The sequence below is a fragment of the Zingiber officinale genome, chromosome 8B, assembly GCF_018446385.1.
Source record: "Zingiber officinale cultivar Zhangliang chromosome 8B, Zo_v1.1, whole genome shotgun sequence".
Lineage (NCBI taxonomy): Eukaryota > Viridiplantae > Streptophyta > Magnoliopsida > Zingiberales > Zingiberaceae > Zingiber > Zingiber officinale.
In genome coordinates, this window is record NC_056001.1 from 24,311,855 (window position 1) to 24,338,670 (window position 26,816).

A 26,816-nucleotide genomic window follows, 5' to 3' on the forward strand; every position below is an offset into this window, starting at 1 on the left:
TCCGCATCAACCTTGTACTCTTTGAACTAATCAAAGTACTTAGTCATGCGGTACATTAAGTAAATTTATTTGTATCTTGAATAGTTGTCTATAAATTAGACAAAATATTCAATACTACCTCTTGTCTGGATAGTCATAGGATCACACAAATCAGAATGAACCGATTTCAACATATCTTTGACTCCATACCCCTTGGACTAAAAGCTTCTTGGTTATTTTCCTTCCAAGTAAGACTCGCAGGTTGGAAAATTTTCCACTACCAATGAACCCAAAAGTTCATCAGCTACCAATGAATCCTACTCAAGTATAACCTAGCTTTAGATGCCAAAGATATAATTGGTTCATTTCCGAAGGTTGCTTTCTCTTAAAATTAGAAGATGTGTTACTAATTTCCATTTGTTGCATCGTGGGAGTTATTGGATTATAAATTGTCAACCATCATACCAGAATAGATAACTTCCTATTTTTCTTGATAACAACTTTGTTATCAAAATAGACACAATATCTATAATAGTTTAGAAACCGAAATCGAGTTCTTTCTAAACTTGATGCGTAAAGACAATTACTTAAAATCCATATTTTATTCTTATCAAAGGATAAACATCTCCCATTGCAACAACTACCTTTACAGTAGTACCCATGTGGACGGTGATTTACCTTTCATTTAGTTGTCGGGTTTCCTGGAACCCTGCAATGAATTGCAGACATGATTAATGGCATCTTGTATCTACACTCCAGGTTCTGGTAGATAACATCACTAGACATGTTTCAACTAATGAATTAAATACACCTAAATTGTTCTTAGTTCTTAGAAGACAGTCTACCTTAATGTCCAAGTCCTATTTCCAATCATTACAATTGGGACTACTAAGTCTTTTCTATAGTATGACTACTGGGGATTGACAAACATCCTAAGAATCACAAAAATATTTGGTCAAGATCAACTCCTTAAAATCTCCATGAATTTTGTGTATACAAAATCGAAGAGGAGATTTTATTCATTAATTTTATTATCTTGTCAACTTTACTTTATAACGAATAAAATTAATAGTTGATCTGTCTTTGATCAAATATTTGGTCAAAACTCTTTGAATTGAAAATAACATTGATTCCTCAAACAATATTATTTAAATTCACCAACACCTCAAACACCGTGAATTTTGCATGCCACGTTAGTGTGGACGTATACAAATTCATCATTTGTAAGAGGAGGGTTTTACCCATTGACTATCTTGTCAATATAACTTTTTGACAAATAAAATTACCTCAAACACCATGAATCTTGTATGCCACGTTAGTGTAGACGTATACAAATTCAAACATTTGTAAGAGGGGTTTATTAATTTTATTATATTGCCAATATAATTTTATGACAAATCAATAGTTGGTTTCCCATTGGTCACACAAGTGATAGTAGTGACTCCATTGGGGAGGATACTATTAAATGTGTCTAAGTGTATACCATTACTTGACACTAAGTCCATTAATAAGATTATGCCCCTTCCGTTGGGGAAGATCACACGCTCTTAATTAACTTCCTATAGTTATCCAAAAATGGAAGTCTGTTCTAGTGATCCGCAAACAAGCTCATCCGTTATGGAGGAAGGCACTCAGAGCCAACGCGCAAGCTTGTTTGCATCACTTACAAACCAGTAATGGAGACCATGGGATTTACTTAAAAATCCCTCTCCCACTTAGTTATTTATAAATGAGGAATTTTAACTATGCTAGCCTACTAAATATGTAAACCAACATGCACACACAGCACAATATAAAAGCAATAAATAGAAAATCTAATTTTCAACTATTATGGCTTTTATCTCTAGTTGTCCTCCATGTGTTGTCATCCCAAGCTGCTGCCATATTTGGCCACTGGCTGTCGCATCCATCTTGCTCCTAGTTCCGCTGCGCCTCTGGTCCTTAGAAGGTTCCACGCTTTGCAAGATTCGATCCGCGACATAAATAGAATTTTACATTTTTGATCCTATATTCCATAAAAGGAATGTACATGTATCTAGATCAAAATAAAATCCTAATAAAACTAAATACAGCTCCTGCTGTATTTTATAATACAATCATGCACACATAATAAATGCCCTTGACATGTCCAAGGGTCCAATCACACACATAATAACTATAAGCCATAATAGTTGGATCCTGCATCCACAAAGTTAGCACATCCTACTATTAACCTGCCTAAATTATGTATGACATGTGCATAATTAAACTAATACCAAATACACAGAGGCAAAACCCTAGCTCTGATACCAATTGTTGGTTGCTACTCGGAAAGCCTAGAGGTTCCTGCAAAAATTTTGTACAAAGATCTGAACCTTTTCCTAGCTACCATGTGTTCTTTTAAATTAAATTTTGGATCGCCTGCGGAACTTAACACGTTTGATCCAAAACTTAATCTATTTGTTCTTTTAGGTTTTGACTTGGATCTCCTGCGAAACTTAACACGTTCGACCCAAATCACCTTAAGTTATTAATTCCATTAAATATTAATTTCCATAATTGGTTCCCAGTACTGACGTGGCGAGGCACATGGCCTTCTTGGATATGGGAGCAACCACCACCGACTAGACAAAACCTTTTATAGAAATCTAATATTTAATTTCCTAAAATAACTTTAGGTTAACCGAAAAGAACAATCAAATCACAAGGAAAAATAAAACAAAAGAACACAACTTCGAAAAACATATTCGAAATACTAGAATCGTAAGCCTCTTGTATTTGGTATTATTTCCAAAAATAACTAGTATGATGCGGAAAGGAAAAATACTAGTTATACCTTTTAGAAAGACCTCTTGATCTTCTATCGTATTCCTCTTCTAACCTCGGACGTTGTGTGGGCAACGATCTTCCGAGATGAGAATCCACCAAAGCACCTTCTTCTCCTTTCTTCAAGTTTCGGCCAAGCACAAAGCTTCCAAAAGATGAAGATCTTTTTCCACCAACCAAGCTCCAAGGGATACAAGCTTTCTCTCCTTCTTCTTCTTCTTCTTCTCCAAGTAGTATCCGGCCACCACAAGAGCTCCAAGCAAATAGAGAAGGTTCGGCCACCACCAAGAGGAAGAGAGGAAGAGAGGTTGGCCGGCCACAACACCAAGGAAAAGAGGGAGAGAAATAATAGAGGTTGTTCACCATGAAGCCTTCTCTACCCCCTCTTTTATAATCCTTGGTCTTGGCAAATAAGGAAATTTAATTAAAAACTTCCTTAATTCTTTTGCCATGAAAAGGAAAAATTTATTTAATTAAAAACAATTTTCCTTTTCTCAATTTACATGGCCGGCCACCAAAGCTACAAACAAGGAAAGTTTTAATTAATTAAAACTTCCTAATTTGTCTCAGAAATTTATAAAATTTCTCCAATAATTTAATCCTTCATGATTGGTTTATAAAAGGAAATTTAATAAATTAAAATCTTTCTTTTTAACATGTGGATAAAAAGAAAGTTATCTCTAAAAATTAAAATCTCTTTTAATCTACAAAAAAGGAAAGATATCAAATCTTTTCTCAATCTTTTGTAGAAACTAATAAAAGCGAATTATTAATTTTTAAACTTTTCTTTTAAATCATGAACATGGTTAAAAAGGAAAGTTTTCTTAAAATTTAAAATCCTCCTTTAATCAACAAATAAGGAAAGATTTCAAATTTTAAACTCTCTTTAAACATGTAGATGATTTACAAATAAGGAAAGTTTTACCAAAATTAAAACCATCCTTTTAAACTACAAATAAGGAAAGAGATTAATCTCTTCTCTTAATCTTTTGTAGAAAACTATAAAAGGAAATTTTAATTTTTAAACTCTCTTTTAAAATCATGATATCCACATAAGAAATAATTTTAATAAAATCCTTTTAATATTCTAGTGGTCGGCCACCTAAGCTTGGGACCCAAGCTTTGGCCACCAACATGACTCATCCACTTGATCTTGGCGGCCCTAGCTTGGGTTCCAAGCTAGCTTGGCCGGCCCCATTGGATGGGTAAGAAGGTGGGTATCGGTGGGTATAAATCTCTATATACTAGAGGCTACGATAGGGACCGAGAGGAGGAATTGGTTTTGGTCTCCGATGAAATTAAGCATCCCGTGTTGCCGAACACACAACTTAATTTCATCAATAATAATTCATTCCACTAAAGAACTATTATTGAACTACCGCACCAATCCTAAATTACATTTTGGGCTCCTTCTTATTATGAGCGTGTTAGTCTCCCTGTGTTTAAGATATCGAATGTCCACTAATTAAGTGAGTTACTGACAACTCATTTAATTAATATCTAAGTCCAAGAGTAGTACCACTCAACCTTATTATCATGTCGGACTAAGTCCACCTGCAGGGTTTAACATGACAATCCTTATGAGCTCCTCTTGAGGACATTATCAACCTAGTATCTCTAGGACACAGTTTCCTTCTATAATCAACAACACACACTATAAGTGATACCATTTCCCAACTTATCGGGTTTATTGATTTATCGAACTAAATCTCACCCATTGATAAATTAAAGAAATAAATATCAAATATATGTGCTTGTTATTATATTAGGATTAAGAGCACACACTTCCATAATAATCAAGTCTAGTTCTTTTATAAAGTCAGTATAAAAGGAACGACCTCAAATGGTCCTACTCAATACACTCTAAGTGTACTAGTGTAATCATATAGTTAAGATAAACTAATACCTAATTACACTACGACCTTCCAATGGTTTGTTCCTTTCCATCTTGGTCGTGAGCTACTGTTTATAATTTATAAGGAACCGATAACATGATCTTCTGTATGTGACACCACACACCATGTTATCTACAATATAAATTAATTGAGCAACTACATTTATCATAAATGTAGACATTTGACCAATGCGATTCTTATTTCTAGATTAATGTTTATACCAAAAGCTAGGCTTTTAGTATACACTCTAACACCTGCCCACGGAGCTTCAAGCTTGCCGACTTCGCCGACCGGCTTGACTTTCTTCCAGACAAGATCGCCAACCTGGAATGACCTGGGAATGACGCGCCGGTTGTAGTTTTGCTTCATCCGCTGACAGTATGCCATCAGCCGAACGGACGCCTTTGCCCTCTCCTCTTCTACCAAATCCAGCTCCATGTTTCTCCGTTCGGCGTTGTCATCATCGTAGCTCTGGATCCGGGCGGACTCAACGCCGACTTCAACCGGAATGACGGCCTCGCCGCCATATACCAAATGGAACGGTGTGACTCCTGTCCCTTCTTTTGGCGTCGTTCGGATGGCCCACAAGACGCTCGGCACTTCATCCGGCCAACTTCCTCCCAAATGGTCGAGCCGAGCGCGCAGAATACGGAGAATTTCCCGGCCGTTGCTCGAGGATAGGCCACGGACGTGAAATGTTGCTCAATCGTAGCTTTTGCACCAATCCTCTAACATCCTCCCTGTGAACTGCCGCCTGTTTATCGGACACTAGCTGGCGGGATGCCGAACCGGTACACAATATGTTGCCATATAAATTTGATAACCATCTGCTCGATTATCTTGGCTAGCGGTTCTACTTCCACCCATTTAGAGAAGTAGTCCACGTCCATGAGAAGAAACTTCCTATGACCGGTCGCCATGGGGAAAGGTCTGACAATGTCCATTCCCTACTGGTCGAATGGACAAAATACGATGGATTCCTTCAGCTCTTCGATAGGTCGATATGGTATGTTTTGACATCTCTGACAAGACAAGCAAGTTTCTACTATCCAGGCGGCATCTGCTTGTAAAGTAAGCCAAAAATATCTAGTCAATAAGATCTTCTGAGCTAGAAAGTAATCACCTGGATGACTACCACAAGAGCCTTGATGTACTTCTTGTAAGATGTATTGAATGTCTTTTGAGTCGATGTACTTAAGCAATGGCCTCGAGAAAGCTCTTTTATGTATGTGGTCTCCGATTAATGTGAACCGTCTGGTTCTCTTCTTTAACAACCGAGCCTGCTCCCGATCGGTGTGCACAGTGTCCGAGCGGAGAAATTCTATAATAGGTGTCCTCCAGTCGCTTGGAAACGTGAGGCCTTGCATCCGATCGACGTGCGCCACCAGCAGTACTTTTTCAATTGGTTGCTGAATGGCAACTGGCGTTATTGAACTCGCGAGTTTGGCTAACTCGTCTGCTGCCTGGTTCTCCGTTCGGGAGATCTTCTATATAAGAACCTCTCAGAAAGTAGCTTTGAGTTTTTCAAAGGCCTCAACGTAGAGTTTAAGCCGAACACTGTTGATTTCAAAGGTGCCAGAAAGTTGTTGAGCGGCCAACTGTGAATCCGAATAGAGAGTTACCCGACCGGCACCCACATGCCGAGCTGCCTGCAATCCGGCTATGAGGGCCTCATACTCTGCTTCGTTGTTGGTAGCTTTATAATCCAGCCGGACGGATAGGTGCATCTTCTCTTCTTGAGGTGAGAGCAGCAATATTCCAATCCCACTTCCGAGCCGAGTGGAGGACCCATCCACATATATTCTCCACATAGCTTCCGGCTCTGGCCTTTGCACTTCGGTCACAAAATCAGCCAAGGATTGTGCTTTGATCGCCGAGCGGGGCTGGTATTGGATGTCAAATTCACTTAATTCTGTCGTCCACTTGATGAGCCGTCCGGACGCTTCTGGATTCAACAGTACTCTTCCTAGTGGACTGTTCGTCCGGACAATGATGGTGTGAGCCAAGAAATACGGTCGAAGGCGCCGAGCGGCTAGAACCAAAGCAAAGGCCAACTTCTCGAGCCCGGTGTAACGAGATTCAGCATCTTTTAAAATGTGGCTTAGAAAATACATGGCTGCTCCTTGCCCTCACAAGTGCTGAGCCTACAGCATGCTCAGTTGACGACAAATAAATATAAAGTGACTCACCCCCGATCGGCTTGGCTAGCACTGGCAGAGAATTAAGATATGTCTTCAATTCTCCGAACGCTCGGTCACATTCTTCATCCCACTGGAACTTAGTAGCCTTGCGCAGGATCTTGAAGAATGGAAGGCTCCGGTCGGCGGTTTTGGAGATGAATCTGGACAAAGCAGTTATCCGACCGGTCAACCTCTGCACTTCTCTTGTATTTCTTGGGGGCGGCATGTCTTGCAGAGCTTTCACCTTGCTGGGATTTGCTTCGATTCCCCGCTCGGTCACTATGTACCCCAAGAAACGCCCTCCTTTTGCTCCGAACAGACACTTCTGGGGATTTAGCTTGACTCCATATTTGCGCAGCGTTCGGAAGGTTTCTTCCATGTCCTTGAAAAGATCGGCCGCTCGGACGGATTTGATAAGAATGTCGTCCACATAGACTTTCAGATTATGCCCGATCTGCTCCTTGAACACTTTGTTCATCAAGTGTTGATAGGTGGCCCCGGCATTCTTCAATCCGAACGGCATCACATTATAGCAATATGTGTCGTCGGCCGTTACGAAGCTTACTTTTTCTTGATATTCCCGGGCGAGAGGCACTTGATGATATCCTTGATAGGCGTCAAGCATGCAAATTAATTCACAGTCGGCCGTAGAGTCCACCAGCTGATCTATCCGGGGCAGAGGATAGAAGTCCTTGGGGCATGCTTTGTTTAAGTCCCGAAAGTCGATGCAGACTCTCCACTTGCCGCCCGCCTTGGAGACCAATACTACATTGGCCAGCCAGCTCGGGAACTGCACCTCGCGTATGTGGCCGGCCTCCAGAAGTTTTTCTACTTCCGCCCGGATGATGGCATTATGCTCGACACTGAAATCCCTTTTTCTCTGCTTCACTGGCCGAGCGTCCGGTCGGACATGCAATTCATGCTGCGCTAGGCTCGGCGAAATTCCGGGTAACTCATGTGTCGACCAGACGAAGACATCATGATTTCGTTGGAGGCATTGGATCAGTTCCTCCTTCTGCTCCTCCTCCAGATCAGAGGCGATAAAAGTTGTAGCCTCCGATCGGGTCGGGTGAATCTGTACTTCCTCTTTTTCTTCATAAATTACAGAGGGCGACTTTTCAGTGATGGCATTTACCTCGATTCGAGGTGCCTTCCGAGCAGAGTTGGATTCTGCTCGGACCATCTCGATATAGCATCGCCGAGCTGCTAACTGATCTCCCCGTACTTCTCCCACTTTGTCTTCCACGGGGAACTGATGGAAAGTTGAGACAACCGCTCGGAATTCGCTGAGCGCCGGTCGTCCCAAAATGACGTTGTAGGACGAGGGAGAGTCGACCACCACGAAATTTATTGTCCTGGTCCTCCTGAGCGGCTCCTCTCCCAGCGAGGTAGCCAGCCGGATCTGTCCGACCGGCTGAACTTCGTTGCCCGTAAACCCGTAGAGGGGGGTCGTCATGGGCTGCAGCTCGGCTCGATCAATTTGCAGCTGATCGAACGCCTTCCTGAATATGATGTTGACCGAGCTCCCTGTGTCAACAAATACGCGGTGAATAGTGTAATTTACTATTACCGCTTTAATGAGCAGAGCGTCATCGTGGGGCACTTCAACTCCTTGTAAGTCCCCGGGCCCGAAAGTGATTTCCGGTCCACTTGCCCGCTCTTGGCTACAACCGACCGCGTGGATCTGGAGCTGCCGGACGCCCGCCTTTCTGGCTCGGTTGGAGTCTCCTCCGGTCGGCCCCCCAGCAATAACGTTGATCTCGCCTCGGGAAGTATTGCTTCTATTTTCCTCTTCCCGCGCGGACAGCCGGGATCGTTCTCTTGACGCTCGGCGATTCTCCTGCCTTGGAGATCGGTGCCGATCGGGCGTCTGTTGATGTCGCCTATCGGTACGAGTCTGGTCGGCTTCATGGGTCCTTTGTCTCCTGTCGCTGGGAGGAGACCGTCGTTCGGCATTCCTAGGAACGGGGTTAGCCACGAAGGGAAGACTTCGACAATCCCTCGTGTTGTGCGTATCTGTCCGGTGAAAGGAGCAGAACATAGGGGTCCACCTCTTCTTCGGCTTGGGCCGAGCAGCAGCTACCTCTTGTACTTGGGACCTCACCCGAGGGGAGCGGATTGCTTCGGCCCTTGGTCCTCTCGGCGGTTGATGAGTGGCGTGCTGTTTCCGTTCGGCATGAATAGGTGCCCGCTCGGTTGGAGTTTCCTTCTTCCGGGCGGCTTGTGCTTCTTCCACGTTTATGTATTCATTGGCTCGATGTAGCATGTGATCATAATCTCGGGGCGGCTTTCGGATGAGCGCCCGGAAGAAGTCCCCATCCATAAGGCCTTGTGTGAAGGCATTCATCATCGTCTCCGCTGTGGCCGTTGGAATATCCATTGCCACTTGATTGAATCGCTGGATGTAAGCTTGCAGCGACTCTCTCGGCTCTTGCTTGATGGCAAACAAGCTGACACTTGTCTTCTGATAACGTCGACTGCTGGCGAAGTGGTGGAGGAAGGCCGTTCGGAAGTCCTTGAAGTTGAAGCTAGTGATGGATCCGTCTGGCAGCCTCCGAAACCACCGTTGAGCCGATCCCGAGAGAGTTGTAAGGAAGACGCGGCACTTTACTCCATCTGTATATTGATGGAGTGTAGCTGTGTTATCAAACTTACCCAGATGATCATCCGGGTCCGTTGTTCCGTTGTACTCGCCGATCGTCGGAGGCACGTAGTGCTTGGGTAGAGGGTCTCGTAGAATAGCCTCCGAGAATTGGCGATTGATCCGCTCGGGAGATGAGTCTGCCCGGGGAGCTTTCCCTTTTCTGTCATCCCGCCTTGGCATTTCGTCTGAAGAAGATCCTCTATCTCTTCGAGCTGGTGCGGCTTCAGGGGTGCGAAATAAGGCCGATGGAATGCGACGGTGGCCTGAGGTGCTTCCGCTCGGCCACCCGACGCAGATGTTGCTTGTTGCTCCGGCCGCTCGGCCGCTGCTTTCTATTTTTGCTCCACAAGTTTGGCGGCCCTCATCTCGACCAGAGCGTCGAGTTCTTCTATTGAAAGCGCCACCGTGTGTTGTCGTCCAGCCTCGTCCATCGTTCCCGTTCGGATGCAGGAGCGTTCCCACAGACGGCGCCAATTTGATCCTGTCCGAACCAGGAGTCAACGGACACTGGGCACGTGGCGCTCCCTGCTGGATCCTCGAGTGCTCCGGCGAACCTGCAGCAAAACCGAGCCGGGAGGGGTGTCCCGGCGACGGCCCTCCGACGCTCAAGTCAGGCGAGGAATAACAAAAAGGTGGCCTCAAGATGAAGACTTGCATACCTCCGGTGAAGAAATGGAGACCTTATATAGACCTCTCGAAGAAGCCTGGGCGCGCCAATCAAAGCAACCACCTGCTTTTGACCATGCCCAGGTATGGGTCTGTCAGAAGGACCATGCCCAGATATGGGTCTGTCAGAAAGACGTCCATGAGGCCATACTGCTACTGTATCAACCTTTCCATGATGTGACGGCAAGATCCTCCATCGTGCACTCTTGTGTATGGCGTAATCATCAGACATGCCGTTATTGACATCCCATATCCTGAGCCAAACGAATAGGCCGCTCGGCTAACCTTCGTACCCTCGCCCTTATCCTGGCCGAACGGACCACCCGCTCGGCCCTTCGGTCCCAGCCGGGCAGACGCCCCGCTCGGCCATTCGGTTCTCCCGCCTTGGCGTCGGAAACCCCAGCCCATGACTGGGTTATCTTTGGTTCCGCTCGGACCTACTCAGCTGCTCGGCGCGGCCATTAACCGCTTAGTCAGCCCTCCATCTGTCCTCAAGCTGAGACCCTTCAGGAAGTGGATCCCACATTCTTACCGCCGGATCACATACTAAAGTAATAAGGAGATGCTACGAAGAAGAAGGTTCATTTAAAGAAATCGTGAAGCCGGACATGTGAGGTTCTTCAATGATTATTTCTCCACAAACTCGGTGTATCCAGATCAAATATTTCGAAGACGATTTCGCATGCGAAGAGATTTATTTTGTTGCATAGTTAATGCACTTGAAAGTCGTTCTTTGTATTTTCATCAGAGGGATGATGCTGCAAGAAGAAAAGGTTTGTCACCACTAAAAAATACGGATGTGATTCGCCAATTGTCTTATGGAGTCCCAGCCGACCATCTTGATGAGTACCTACGCATGGGTGAATCAACCGCCATCAAGTGTTTGTTCAAGTTCTGCGGTTGAACTATTTGGTGATTGATACTTGAGAAGGTTGAATGCTGATGATGTTCAACGTTTTCTTCAAATGCATAATGAGAGGCACGACTTCCCTGGAATGTTGGGCATCCTTGATTACATGCATAATGAGAGACCAATTTACAAGAGGTCATGGATCACCAACAATCGTGCTTGAAGCGGTCGCGTCTCAAGACTTGTGGATATGACATGCATTCTTTGGTGTCGCAGGTTCACGTAATGATATTAATGTGTTGTACGAATCTCCCATATTCAATACGTCTTGCAAGGAAACGCCCCAGAGATTAATTTCACGGTCAATGAGACTCAATATACAAAGGAGTATCATCTAACAGATAGAATATATGTATATGCGGAATGGGCTACTTTCGTGAAGGGTTTTCCTTGCCTGGAAGATCCCAAGAGGAGGTTGTTTAAGGAAAGACAAGACGCTGCAAGAAAAAATGTTGAACGAGCATTTGGGGTGCTCCAAGTTCGATGGGCAATTGTCAGAGGTCCAACACGTTATTGGTACAAAAAAAAGTTAAAATATATTATGTTAGCATGCATTATTTTGCACAACATGATTGTTGAAGATGAGGGGGAGCAGGTGACAAATTGGTACAGCAACGATGAAGGTGATGAACTTGTACAACATATCCAAGGTTTAAATCGAGGATTTCATGATTATCTCTGAACAAATTCCGAACTACGTGATAGTCATGTGCATCACCAACTTCGTGTAGACTTAGTTGAACATATTTAGTCATAATATAACAACAATCCTTGAAAGTATTGTATTTTAAATTTATGCAAGTGTAATTTTGTTTATATGTTGTACTCCTTCATTTCAAATTTATAATAATATTTTAATTTTAAATAAAATTATTAATATTATTAGTTATTTTAATTTTAAATAAATATATTTAAAAATAATATTATTAATTGATCCTGTCCGAATGCTGAATCAACGGACGCTGGGCAAGTGGCGCTCTCCGGGTTGCTGATGTAGGTCTATGTCTGGTCGCACGCACCTCCGGCGAACCTGCACAGAAGTCGGGCCGGGAAGGGGTTCTCGGCGACGACCCTCCGACGCTCAAGTCAGGTAAAGCTCAACAAGAAAGTGGCTCCAAGAATCGTAGAATGTCTACCTCCGTTGAAGGATGAGAGCCTTTATATAGGGCTGTGGAGAAGCGGGTGCACGCATACCGAGGTGTATACGTGTCTCTAGCCCATACCCAAGTAAAGGCCTGTCAGTGAGCTTACCTGACCTCATACTGCTACAGTCCAAGCACGTCTTCGATGGGACAGCGGAACCTCCTGCCATAATGTTTGGAGTATGGCCTAGTCCTAGAGTATGATAACTGTCAGAAGATGTCCCTTGTCCTTTTCTCCTTACTCCCTTCCGGGCGTCCGACCGGCCAGCATTCGCCTTACGTCCGGCCGGCCATATATAGAGGTCCACTTGGGAGATTCTTGATAACGTGTTTTGTGGAGACTGTTAGCAGTATGCTACCTCATGTCTTTGGCCGAGCGGGCCATCCGCTCGGCCCTGCGATCCTGTTCAGTGAGCGTCGGAACCCCGACTCTGTCGGGGTGCCTTTTGCCATTGGTCATTCATCGGTCGGCCGACTGGGAGGTCGGCCCATCCTTCTCCGGTCGGCCGATCGGTCCACCCTTCTCCGGTCGACCACCTGGCCCTTTGACTTCCACGTGGCGTTGACCCCTCAAAATGGGGGTCCCCTGTTCTAACCGCCGGATCATTAATTATTTTAAATAATAATTATTTAAATTGGGTAAATATAATTGAATTTGTAATAAAAATAAAGATTAATGAGCAACGAACCCCACAAATAATAAAAAGTAATGTTAAAATAATGTAAGAGAATGAATGTGTTAATATAATATATATATATGTGGCATGTGAATCTCATACTTTCATCAAAATGATGAGTATTATAACACTCAGGATGTCCTAAGAATGAAATTTGTCTATGAGACCTTGGATATGGTATGGTGATAAGTCACAAAGTATTTTTACTAAACAATTAGAGTTTCAGTGCATGCATGCAACATTTGAACAACTTTGAACAACTAATGGCGCTCAAGCATAACATAAATCTCATTTTCTAAATTTATTTGATGGCTGAATGTAGGATCGGATTTTCTATCTTAGAATTAGTGATTCTAAGATTTAGATAACTGTATGAAAAAAATATAACTATTTTTTCATTTTATTCTCCTGTATTTTCATTCAAGTAAACACTAGATGAATTTGAACCCGCCTAAATGTTTTAATTTTGTTTATCATCATTTTACCATTGATAAAATAACACATTCTCATAATTCTTTAAATATATTTTAAATTTAATATAAAAATATTCAAATTAATATTTGTCTTGTAAACTAAATTAGAAACAAACATTTTTCAAATAGCTAAAATAAAGATACCCAAATGTTAATAGGATGTCTTTTGATTTTTCAAAAAGGCTGATAGAGTTTCTATCTTCAAAAACTTCAAAATGACAGTGGACTATTTATCCATTCTAGTAAAATATTTTTTAAAGAATGGGATGAAAGGTAAATATTTTTAATTCTATTTTTTATTTATTCATATCATTTAAATTATACATTCAATCCATCCAACTAAACTCATCAAATTGCTCTCAAAATTTTATCAATATGTGATTGATTAAATATCTAAGATTTAAATTTTAACTATGTATTATAGGATATTTTTTCTAATGAAAAGACAAATTTAAGAATATAAATATTTTTAAATTTATTTTGATGATCAATAATTTTTTTTTCTTAGAACTTGATCACAAATGGGATGATCAAACTTGAAGGGTCAAATTAGACAATACGAGTTGGACAGGTCGCACCCCAAGGGCTAACTTAATCGAATTAGACAGATGTAACCAAATCTAATATTACGGCCATAACCCAACATTAATCAAATTGGATTCGGTGACCGGAGTGAACGAACACGAGTGAACTAGTATCGGAGCTGCCTTGACGACCACGTGTCTGTTTGACCAGAAGAAGTTGGATTCCAGTCAACGGTCTAAATTCCCGGTCTCATCAGTTGAACGTTGATCACCGTTACGAGACGAGAAATGTCAATCAAATCCTTCCACTTGCTCACTTATGCAAAAGACTCTTTAAACTTTTAAGAATACCAACTTGCTCCAGAGAACGGAAGACCTTTTGTATTTGAATTGACATTTATTTATTGACGAGATATACGATAGCTTAAGTTAAGTATTTCATTGTTATTTATTTATTTATAGTATATAATGTATTAAATTAAGCTCACTTAATTCAGTAAAATTAACCTTTATTAATCAGACCAAATTTTCCCAAAAAACAAAGAAGAAAGAAATTTGCACCCATTAAATTGTTCAACTATGAATCACAGTCAAAGATTAATTTTCGTGATTCAAAGAAAACCACCAATCCATGAAACTAAAAATTCAATCTATTGTAGTTAATTGGTTTAGCTAAATATCTTATTATTAAAAAAAATTCTAGTCAATAGTAAATAGCAGCATGAAATACTATTATTTATCCTTGAAATGGATTGATGGAGATATTAAGAACGTATTTATTTTTTACCACTATGAAATACTAATATTTATGTGAAATCGATCCATCTCATTTGGAGTGATCGTTTCTTCATGCTACACGTGGCAATGCCAACTACCAAGATCCACATTTGCCTAAATACTTTATTTTTATGATTGTTTTAGTGTGATTTTAGATTATTTTTAATTTTTTACTTTATTCACATGTATTTTAGAGCTTAAGAGACACCTTAAATATGCTTAAAGGTTAGGAAAATTATATATATCGCTTGTAGAGCTTTTCTTTCTTAGAGATTTTTACATTCGACGAGGGATATAAGTGAAGTTTTTTATAGATAAATATAAGATGATTAAAAGATTAGCTTGTGCTATTTTTTTCTCATATTTATAGATTTTCTTAGTAAATTAGATACACGTTGAATTATGTTAAATTGAGGCTCAGGCTATTTTATTTTATCATGAGAGATGAAGATTTTACCACTTAGATAGCACTTGGCATCTTAGGAGCTAGATTTTGATTTACAAGTGTTTAGTTTAAGATTGTGGGTTCAATTAGGTAGTTTTAGAGTAATATCCAATATCATACACTTATGATCCTAACAAAAATTTTAAAATTAATTTATGAAACCTCATGTGTTGTAAAAGATGATAACACTAATCAATACTGAACCGTCTCTTAAGTGAGCTAGGGAAATTTATTCTATAAGAAAATGAATCAAATTCAAACTTTGACAATTTTACCATCCGAGTATCAATTCAATTTTATCTTGGGACACTTTATGAAACCTAAGGTTGAATATAGAAATGCAAATAATTTTAAATTTTATTTATAATTAAAAATATCTCTTCCGATGATTATACATAAAAGAAGAAAAAAATATTCTCAAAAATTAAAAAGACACCTTGGGAATTTACAAAAGGATATGTATATATTTGAGAAAATTTTAAATTATGGTGGCAAAATATGAATATGCTCACCCCCAGCGCCTCCATCAATCCATCCCAGAGTCAACACGGAGGAGGTAAATCACGAGCGATTACTAGCTTTTGGAATAGTGACTAACACATAAGGGAGACATTTACCTCAACTTTACCGAGATTCGAATCTCAAATCACATAATAACAACATCTCATACACTAACTACTAGACTCGTACAAAAGGACAAAAAGATCAAAAGACATTAATTTGGATGATCTTCTTGTTCTATCCATCCTACTAAAACTAACTTTTTAGTTCCTTTCATTTCTCTCACTAAAACTAACAAATTTAGTTTCTTTCCTTTTTCTTTTGCATGTAACTTTTTACTCTATTGAATTTTTCTTTTTTACTTTTTCCTTTATATGTATGTGCAATAATTATTATACTATTAATTTTTAAAAATAAACACCATAATTTAATTATATTTTTACTGTGGTGGTACTGCTCTCTAAAAATCAGTATCGTTGTGATGAGGAGACCAGGACCAACTAGTCTTGGTCTACTCTCAGATTAGATCTAACATGATTTTAGTTTACTATGAGATTAGGTCCAACAGGATCTTGATCTCTAGGAGATTAAACTCAAGTCTTCTAATTAAAAGTTAATATATTACTAAAGTACTTCCGGGGAACCAAAATAAGTAATGGAAGGTAATTTGGACTCATTGCAACATTGGAAACTCACAATATCTGAAATTGGTGCAATTCGAGTTTTTTACTAAGTTAATCAATGAATTTTGACCGAAATCCATACATCAACCTAAGTTATTTAGATTTCTATAAGCTTGCACCAATATGATAGAGTTGACTAAGAGAAAGATCGATATAATATCGAATCTGTATTGTGATCAAGAAAAACTTTGGGCCTAGTATGGAGAGACCAGACCCAAGAAAAATTGAGTTATTATTAGTTTGTAAGGTGTTGGAACAGTCTTATAGGGACGACGAACACTACAAGGATGGACTGCCGATGCCTTATTGTTGTGCTTTCGAAGTTTACCTTTAAGGGTCGATGAAAATTTTTCATAGGAAAAGATCAATTACCTCTCAAATTAATTGAGTCGTAAGAATTAAAAACCTGATTATCAACAAAATAAAAAAATGGTTTAATATCTAATTTTTATAGTTGGCACATTGTATCCAATTCACGTTAGGATGACGAGTCCGATCTCATACAAATTTTTTACCGACCATTAAAATTACCATGAATGACCTATCAACTCATCTTTCTTGTATCAATCACTTAGTAAGAAAAATTCTAATATTCGTTGAAATTGAAAATCGATTGATTCTTAGATACATAAAAAAAAAATTAAGAAAACCTCACTGAACCTTTGCCCGGGGCATGTTTAATATATCTATAGTTGATGCCATGAGCCAAGGCGTCATGAAATAATTGAAGATTAATTTGTCGAGTCAAAAGTTGCAAATAGAATAGACAAAGATGATGGACCTGAAGGTCCTTCCTACACCACATATATATATTATTAATTCAATCTATTGATTTTTTTTCCACTTATTTGAACTCCTACATTTGACTTTCAAGCTGTTACTTTACACCTGTTTGTTTTCACCCCGTGGCAGTGTTTTGAACCATAATCGAAGTTGGAGTTAAAAATAATAATGACAAATAGTTAGGACCAAACATAAAAAACCACAATCATCTAACGGAAAAAATATTATATTTTTTGGGCATTTTTGCTAATATGGTTCATGGCAGACTTTTTTATATATAATATTTAAAAATTATTTATGATAAAAAAAAATACATCTACCTCATTTTTGTTTTGACTGCCGCCTGATGAACAAGAAAATAAATAAACAGTCGAGTCTTTGAACCCTCTTCCAATCTGCCATTCCAATTTCCACTTCCGACGCGTTGGAATAGCGAAGGAGCTTGGTTTCTTCTTTCGCCGCGATAAGGGATCTTCCTCTTGTCGTTCCAGCTGCAATCTGGGACTAGTTTCCGTTTTCGATCGAAAAGTTTTAGGATTTGCGCTTGGTTTTGAGGGGTTGGGAGGAGAGAGAGGGCGCGGAAGATGAAGTCGCCGCTGAGGATGTTTCGAGGGATGAAGGTCAACAAGGTGGAGAGCAAGGAGGTGAAGCAGCAGCGCCGGCCCTCAACGAAACCGGACGAGCTGATCCGTGCCATGCAGGTGAGTGTTCGGGCCTTTTCGTGGGGGTTTCGACCGAATATGCTTTGAAGATTCGTCTTTTTTTTTTTTGCTGTCCTTTTGCTAAGCGGGGAAAATTTGTGATTTTTCACTTCGATTCCGTGCAAAGGTTCCTTTTTCTGCAAATTTTTTCTTTATTTTTTTGGCTAGAAACATTCAGAATTTTATTTTCAGCTTTCGGTTAAAGGATTTGCTTTTGATAGTAGATGGCTTAATTCCTGATATCTACTCCAGCGTTCTTTGAATTTTCACCTACAAGTAGCGTTTGAATAACGGTGTATTAGTGCTATAAAAACATCAGGCTTTTGAGTCTCGACAACTTGGGCTGCATTACATTGTCATTAAACCATAATTTTCTGCCTTGAAATTTATTCTAGACTTTTGACGGGGCAAGTAGATGAAATTGTAGTAAAGGATATATAAAGTATGATTAGGTTGATGATTACAATGTTGCAAATTGTAATAACTAAAAAAATTACTGTAATAGAAAATAATATAAGCTGAAATAACTCCCATTCTTTACCATGTGATTGTAACAGTAAAAGTTGGCAACCTGATGTTCTCTGTTGGCAGGATATGCATGAGATGCGAAGCTGCTATGATAGTTTACTGTCTGCAGCAGCTACAACTGCAAATAATGCGCATGGTACTTCTCCATGGTCTATTTCTGGTTCAGAACAGATATTTAGTTTGTGATCTGTGGAATGATATATTTTAACTATGCTTGTTTATTTGCAATTTGGTTCTAATTAGATTCTGGGACAAGATTATAACATATCATAGTTTGAGGCGGATGTGTGTGATTATTGCCCTATTAATTACTAGTTGAGGTTTAAGTAAGACTACAGTAGCATAACGTTTGATGAAAATGGTAGTCCTAATCCAGCTAATAAGTTTTGAGAGGAGAAAACAATGAGATAGCGATTTTTACACAAAAGGGCAGGAATGGGCTGGTTGTTGTTGTAGAACTGCAGAAGTTTCTTTGAAAGATTAAAACCATACATGTGTTATACTACTGTATGTATATGGTAGCATTCATGAAGGAGAACTCTTGTATTAAGAAGATGAATATAATTTACTGTCATATTGACCTAGTCATAACACAAGTTCTGTTTTATTTCAGAATTTTCTGAGGCACTGGAGGAACTGGGCACATGTTTACTTCAGAAAACTGCACTGAATGATGATGAAGACAGTGGTGAGCAGTTCCATCTTTTCTTTTTCCCATACATCACTTCAATAGCTACTATCTTAAAAGTCAATGGTCTGACTTAAAGCAATATCAATGAAGGCGCATGATATGTTGAACTGGTATTATGATACTATGATAGTTGAGCAGAAGATGATGTGATCCTGGTTATTTCTTCTTGAATTTATTGCCTTTACTGTGGATTCTTTACTCTTATGTTTCTAAATTCAACTCTACCATTCTTACTTTGCTTAAAATGGATATGCTTAGTCTTCTATAACTGAGCTATGTGTAAAATGGATTGCATTCAACCTGAAGGTTAATAACCTGATTTAGATACCATTGTAACATTCTTTTTATTCCAGAACAAGGATTAGCTACTAGGTATACAAATATATATGAATTAAAGTATGTTTCAAGCTTTTGAACTACCAGATCCACTTTGATTACAGGTAGGGCTTTGATGATGATGGGAAAAGCACAGTTTGAGCTGCAGAAACATTTCGATTCTTATGTGAGTCTTCTATGCTGTGATATAAATGTATCAAAATCGTTCACTACTGGATGCTTTGATGTTAATGCGATGAATAATGTTATTTGTTTTGCAGCGCTCTCATATCTTGCATACAATGGATAAGCCATCAAGGTCCCTTCTTGGTGAGATTGAAAATGTAGAGGTGTGCTACTCTTTTACTTTTCTTTTAATTGGAAGACATCAACATGTGTATGATCTTCAAGTCAGAAATTCCTGGCCATTGGCCACATCTCATATGTGCTTTGGCTGAGACTGGATTGGTCACTAGACATCATACAATGTTGCTTAGGGTGACCCAGATTGGACTTTGCCAATACAATCCTTGTGAAAACGACCAGTTTAAAGATGACCAAACACTTTCTGCATATAGTATGATGTTACGTTGTCACCACTTGAACAATCAATTATAATGCTGTTGATGTTGCATTCTAATTTGTCATACCAGTGATTGTCATATGAATGTGTGATTTCCTTGTTGAAAACCCTTTGTCAAGGATCATAGTTAAGAGTGATTAATTTTGAAAATGGTAGATGAACAATAGAATCTAGAGATAAGGAGATCATTTGGGTATAAGAACTCCAGATGGTAAATTTAGCAAATGAATGATAAATTAATATGAGATGATGCTAAGAACTTCTCTTGTTGGTATTTCATATTGCCCCAGAAATGAGTTCCAAATTTAAAATTTAATTATACTATTTAGTTGATAAGATTCTTTTCTGCTGCAGGAAATGAAACACTTATGCGATGATAGAAGGTATAAAATTGTTTCAAACTTATGATTTTGTTTCCATTCATGTTAAACATTTAGTTCTTAATTTGGATTTGCTCTTCAGAGAGACTTATAGAAACATAGAAGTGGCAAGTGGAGGAAAAGGGAGGTCATGTCATTTCCAAGAAAAAACCTCAACAAAGGAATTGCTTGAAGCTAAGGTTAATTATGAAGACGAGGCAGCTCGGTTTGTCTTTCGGGTAAAATCATTAAAGAGAGGTCAATTTCAAAGTCTTTTGACTCAGGCTACTCGCCATCATGCTGCACAGGTACTATTGACTTCTCATTCATGCATTAGGAATATGCTATTTCTTCATCAAATGTTATCCTTAATTCTCCCCTTTTCGGATTTCAGATAAGTTTCTTCAGGAACGGACTTAAGGCCCTTGAAATGGTTGAATCACAAGTTAAAGCAGTTGCTGACCGACATCATATTGATTACAGTGTCAGTGATCTTGAAGATGACAATGATGATGACACTTATGGCAGTGATGATGAGGGATTAAGTTTTAATTTTCAAAAAAGTTTCCAAGAACAGAATGTTGTTTATATATCTGGAAACTATATAGAGGTACGGTATTTTAATACAATGTGCATATATATTATCTTTTTTTTTCATAATTTATATTGTACTTAACTGCACTCACAGACATTATCATACAAAAACGAGCATCTACAAACAATATGTTTTATTAGTGATTTCTATGAAGTTGATGTGAACTAGTGTTGCCTAAAACAGCTACCATGGAAATAAGATTTGATGCAGTTTATCACTGCCAATCAATAAAATCACATGGTGGAACAATTACAAACTTGCTTGTGATTTTAACTGTCTGTTAGAATAGACAATCGATATAGAAGTAAATCAAGATGGACTCGACTGATTCTCTCTTTTTACATTTTTCATTTCACATCTAATGGTATCATGTCCTGAAAACTGACATCAAGAGTTTAAGCAAAGCACCATGTACTTGATAGAAATAAACACTCACTTGCAGAGTTTGAGAAATCTTGAATTTAAAGATGAAGATCCATCCCACACACTATTGAAGCGGACTGTACTTAGCCTGATTGGATAACAACATTGATTCGCAGCAAAATTTCAGAACCATTTTGGATAATTGTCAAATATAAGTTTTGACACATGATAACAATAGTCAGCTGAAATCTCTAATTATTCAGGGATTGCTTCTTTGATCTAGTACTTGGAGCTGAGCAATATACCTAGACCTAATCAGAAAGTTTGATTCGGTTTTAGCTGTTGCAGTTAAATCATTTTAAGTTTCCTTCTGCATCTTCTCATTTTGTTAATCCAAGTTGAGTCACAACATTTAGTAAGACATTTCTTGTCTTCCAAATATGTCTGTACCACCTTATTTGCCAATAAAAGCATTTATTGTCCATCTTGTTCTTTTAACTAATAACCATAGCTTCCTAACTGCCCAGCAATCCATGTTCCTCATACAGTACAGTTCACTTTACAAAGGCAACACAGGGATCCTTACCCCTTTTATCCATTAAGTGACATGTTATGCTTGTCATGACAGAAACATGGATACCTTTCTATTTCTATGATTTCATAATTTAGAAACCAACTAATCCATCTGAACTGTGCTGATATTTGAAAATAATATGTTTAAATTTTGAAAATAAGAAATTAGTTTGTAATAGTTAATTTCACTACCAAATATGCATCCATTTTGCCATGGTGGAGCATTCAATGATATATTGATCATTATCATATTTAATTACATCTGGCTTTGGAGATAAATACAATCAGATAGGTTAGCTTTACCTGTTGATTTTAGATTCTTATATGTACTGTAATTGCATGTTTCTTCCATCTTTTCTTTAGTTCCTCACAAATCTGAAATATTTCTTTCTGAATCGTTTCATATTATATCATGCTTGGTTAGTTAATGTTTTTTATTTTCTCTTTTATTTCATTCCATGCAGGAAAAGACTTGCAAAAGCCAATCGGGCATGCACAAATCCAATTTGAGGACACATATCAGCCAATCAGCACCCATTTTTGCTAATAAGAAGCTTGATTCATCTGAGAAGATAGAAACATTGCCCGCAGTGAGGAAGTTTCACGCTTATGTTTTGCCTACGCCGCATAATGATAGGAACCTAAATCCAAGTCCTCATACTGCTCCCTCTCTAGAAACACCTACACCAAATGATAGAAGTCCAGGTCCTCGGACTACTGCTGCACATCCAAGTTCTCATACTACTCCCCTAGAAACAAAGGCTAGTCAGTCACCTAAGAAAAGTGAGTTTTTGGGCACAACCAAGTCATCAAGGAATGCAACAACTACAGGGAACAGAATTTATAGTGGGCCCATCTGGATGCCATCTGATTTCTCAGAGAAGCCATCAGGCCCACCATTTAATAGACATGAAGCATATGCTGCTAATAAGTTGAACCGGCATGCCTTCTTCTCTGGCCCTTTAACAAACCAGCCAGTCTCTAACAAGCCCATTGTTTCCCCTCAATATAGACACTCAACAGAATTTCCTCATCCAGTCTCTTCGGCATCTCAGCAGATGCCAAAACCTAAATCATCTATATCCCCAAATGTGGCTTCCAGAACCTTGCCTCCTGTAACATCTCTTAAAATCAGTGAGCTTCACGAGCTTCCTAGGCCACCAATTAGTTCGGAGAAGGCAACAGGGCCATCCAGTTTTATCGGCTATTCTGGTCCCTTGGTCTCTAGAGCAAAAAATAATATGATGTCATCTCGTCCAAGTAGTGTGCATCCACTGCCAAATTCTCTTGGAGAAATGAGCCGCAGTTTCTCAAATCCTTCTAATAGCCGAAGAATACCAGTATTTGCTATGTCCAAGTTGTTGGAGATTCCTCAGAATCCAGTCAGAATCGAGGAGATCACTTCGCCACCTCCAACGCATTTACCCTCAATGACTATGCTTCCAGTATTGACAACATCATAGCCAGTTCCTGCATTTTTAAGAGATGCAGTAAGTGAAGGCTTCTTCTTTTTTTCTGTCTTCTCATTCATTTTCTCATTTAGTTATTTTAAAATGAATATCCAAATAATAAGCATGTATACAACCTTATAGTTACATGAAAAATCACTTTGGAACATATTTAGAGGCTCATTTCCTTTTGCATTATCATCCATTTTCATTCAAGAAGGAATCTTAATTTCGGTCCTACATAAAATTGAATAGCTAAGTTTCCAGAGCTCAACTCAACTTTATTTTGGTTTCAGGATGAAGGTTGCGGTCCAATTTTCTTGCGTGAAAAAAGGATAAAATGTTTTTGCTGTATCCCCTGCAATTTTGTGTAAATTGCCTGTCCATTCCCAGCTCCTATTCATTCAGAAATCAAACTAGATTCTCAAATAAACCATCTGAAAAAAAAAACTAGCCATTTAAATAATGTGTGATACGCAATGACAGAAAAGATTGCTTGAAGCTGTAGATAAGTTTTGGTTGTCATCTCGTCAAAACATATAGCTCATTCTATTGAGGCTGATCACCGTTTAATGTTTTCGTTATTAGTCATTTATAATGCAAGTATACATGTAATGGAAACACCAGTGCTGTATCAGTTTTAGTATTTTATTTGTTTTTGTCTCTTGCATAAGTAATACAGTTTGTACTATGTGAATTAAACTGAATGAATTGGATCATATCCAAAATTCGTGATCTAAATTTCAATTTAGTTTAATCTTTTTTTAATAAATAGATAATTCAAAGTGCTTGCTGAAAGTAGAGTTCAGTGTCTTTTTCCTTTTTTTTGCCCTTCTTTTTGTCTTGTAAAAAATTGGTTGTTGGCTCCAAACTTTTGTTGGTACAAGGTATTAAATCTGAGTTTTAATATTAATAAATAATTCAAATTTAAGTTTAATTTGTAATCTAACAAGTTTAGTTGAGGGTGCAGGTAAGCCCTAGTTTATACTAGGTAAAGAAGTTTTGGACAGGGATTGAGCACGAAGTTTTGATCAAGGGATTATGTACAAAGCCCTGGTCAAGAGATTATGTACGAAGTATTAGTCCAGGGAACTGAGCAAAAGATTTGGCAGATCGAGGATATCGAGCAAAAATCTTAGGGTCACGGACATCAGTCGAAAGTCTAGGCGGGTCGAGGATTGAACGTCTAGTGAAAGTCCTGGAGGTCAAAATAAAAAATGTTGATCAAAAGTCCAAATAGGTGTTTGGCAAAAGGTAAATTCTCCTAAGAGCAGTAGGTGAAGACATGTTTCCTGTTGAAGGAACAGTCCTGGGATTCGACCTAGAGTTTCACGGGAAACCAAAAAGTCATGATCAGACAGTCCAAACTGGACTGACCTTATTGCATTCCATATATTTGTTATACTAACTTTGTGATGCAGGTATTAGATTTCTAGACTAAGATGGTCCAGGTGCCTAGAAGAGATCCAGACACCTAAAACCGAGGTACCTAGAAGGGATCTAGGTACTTGTGATAGGATAATACCTCAAGGAGCAAAGTCTCATCCGATCAGTGCCACGTCAACTATTTAGGCGCCTAGGATTGAGGCGCTTGGATCAGGATAAGCTACGACGATGATAGATCAGGATCAGATCACTCTAAATAAAGGCGCTTCAATGGGAATAGAGACGTCTGGATGAAGCTTTAAAAGGTCTCGAACAATACCTTCAACACAACTTTTAAAACAATGCTAATCAAGTTCAAAAGCTCAAACACTTGTCGCACTCTCTGACTTCCGACTACGATGCTGCAACGATGCTCCGACAACTGTGCTGTATACCGGAACTTTCTTTTAGTTGGTACATTTACTTTAAAAGCAAACTTTGTATCTTCATATTTTGTACATTTCTGAATTGACAGTGAATTATCTAACGAAAGTGGTCGACGATCACGGACCTTAAAATATGAGTCGTCAAAGGTTCTAAACCAAATAAAACTAACCTTGTCAAGTTTTTTTTTTATTATTCTGCTATGATTATTATTCTGAGTTTTACATAAATATAATAAAATTATGAGCGTTATTCACTCCCCTCTAGTATTTTTCTTGATCCTCTAATATTAAGATTGTTTTTGGATTTAACCATTCTTTTTGTTTATGGTTAAAAAGAACCCAATTCGTAGATTTGAAATGTTGCAAATCAAGATCAATCGAAGTTGGATTCGACTAGATCAAACTAAATAAGCCTTGTTAAGTTTGATGAGTTGGCTTAATTTGTTCATCTTCTAGTCTTCCTCAGGTCTATAAAAAATTTTGATTCTTCAAATGCCATATACCACCATCCTTTGTCGCCACCTGTGAGTCTGTCTCATAATAAATGCCTAGGTCGAGCCACTTAATAATAAGATGCATTTATTATTGTGTGGATTGCCTCTGGAGTTTTTGTCTCACCTTCTAGCTAAAATTAACAAACTCCAATAAAAACAATAACAACAAACAAACAATCAATCAATGAATTCTTTTCCGGGCCCAATTAAGGAAAGATTAGTTTTTGGTTCTGTTTTATTGATAAAAAGGAACTTTTGTATTCCTTTTTACAATAGCAACCTTAAAGGGTAATAAACTTAAAATTATGACATCGTAATATACAAACACAAAAAATAATAAATTCATTATTTTTTTAAAAAAATATTTTTACCAAAAGAAATTTATACATCATATTGAATATGAAACACCTTACACCTCTATTTTAAAGTTTTTCTAAGCAATACTAATCTCATCAATTCTCTGGGAGAAAAAAACTGAAATAGAAAAAAAAAATCAAAATCGTTGAATACTCTTTTTCATATGAAAAAAGAAATCACCAAATGGATGCCCTATCAAATAGGAACAACTCAAATTACCCTTAAATTACCGGACCGACTAAATTTTAAAGTTTAGGATCTGAACATGACCCATTGTATAGCAATTAAAGGTATATGTTACAACGTATAGCAGCTATTTGCTAGTTGCTACAATAACTTATTATTGACCCTGTGCTATTTTTGATGAATTGAGGATGAAAACCATAATAATACTATACTTTTAAATTACAAAACAAATTGAAAGAACTCATAAGACTCACAAGATGTAAAATTAATATTATTTAAATATTATTTAAATTAAGAGATACAGCCAGTCGGCTTTCTAAGACCCTCTCCCCATTGGAAAAAACAAGCACTCATTTGATGATACATTAAAATTGGGTCGTCTTTTAATTTTCATCAAAACAAGAAGAAAATAAAACTCCTTCCATGCATCTTGGAGTCAACAAAGAGTGTTCAGATAAGAAGTGAGTTGGATCCTCAAAAACTGTAGTCGTATTTCATAAAGTAGCTCTTCCAAAGAAAACTAAACTTCCAATGCAAGATTTTTTCCATGGCAGAGGCAAACAAGCAGGTGATCAAAAGCATCAGTCATCTCTTCTGCGAATTATTGAAGAACACATCACACACCTTCCATCCACTTGCTGTCTTCTTGTATCAAATCATGCTCATCGCTAAGAACAGTAGCCGGGAGAGAGATAACCATGCTGAAGTCTTCGACAACCCGTGATCAC

General features: G+C 38.6%; 1 protein-coding gene across 1 annotated transcript; it reads left to right on the forward strand.

Moving 5' to 3' along the window:
- The first annotated feature begins 17,412 nt into the window (after positions 1-17,412).
- On the forward strand, positions 17,413-23,987 carry LOC122015187 (uncharacterized protein At2g33490-like). The gene is made up of 10 exons (XM_042571945.1): positions 17,413-17,785; positions 18,377-18,449; positions 18,927-19,001; positions 19,445-19,506; positions 19,601-19,669; positions 20,257-20,285; positions 20,365-20,569; positions 20,656-20,871; positions 22,257-23,282; positions 23,537-23,987. Exons 1-9 carry the CDS (start codon positions 17,669-17,671, stop codon positions 23,253-23,255), a joined length of 1,845 nt encoding a protein of 614 aa, XP_042427879.1. The 5' UTR covers positions 17,413-17,668; the 3' UTR covers positions 23,256-23,282; positions 23,537-23,987.
- The last annotated feature ends 2,829 nt before the right edge of the window (positions 23,988-26,816 follow it).

Excerpts from the sequence above, each read along its gene's own strand:
- LOC122015187 (XM_042571945.1), top strand. The coding sequence starts at position 17,669 with ATGAAGTCGCCGCTGAGGATGTTTCGAGGGATGAAGGTCAACAAGGTG. Across the intron at positions 17,786-18,376 it reads AGCTGATCCGTGCCATGCAG|GATATGCATGAGATGCGAAG; the intron begins GTGAGTGTTCGG and ends CTCTGTTGGCAG. Across the intron at positions 20,286-20,364 it reads CACTTATGCGATGATAGAAG|AGAGACTTATAGAAACATAG; the intron begins GTATAAAATTGT and ends TTTGCTCTTCAG.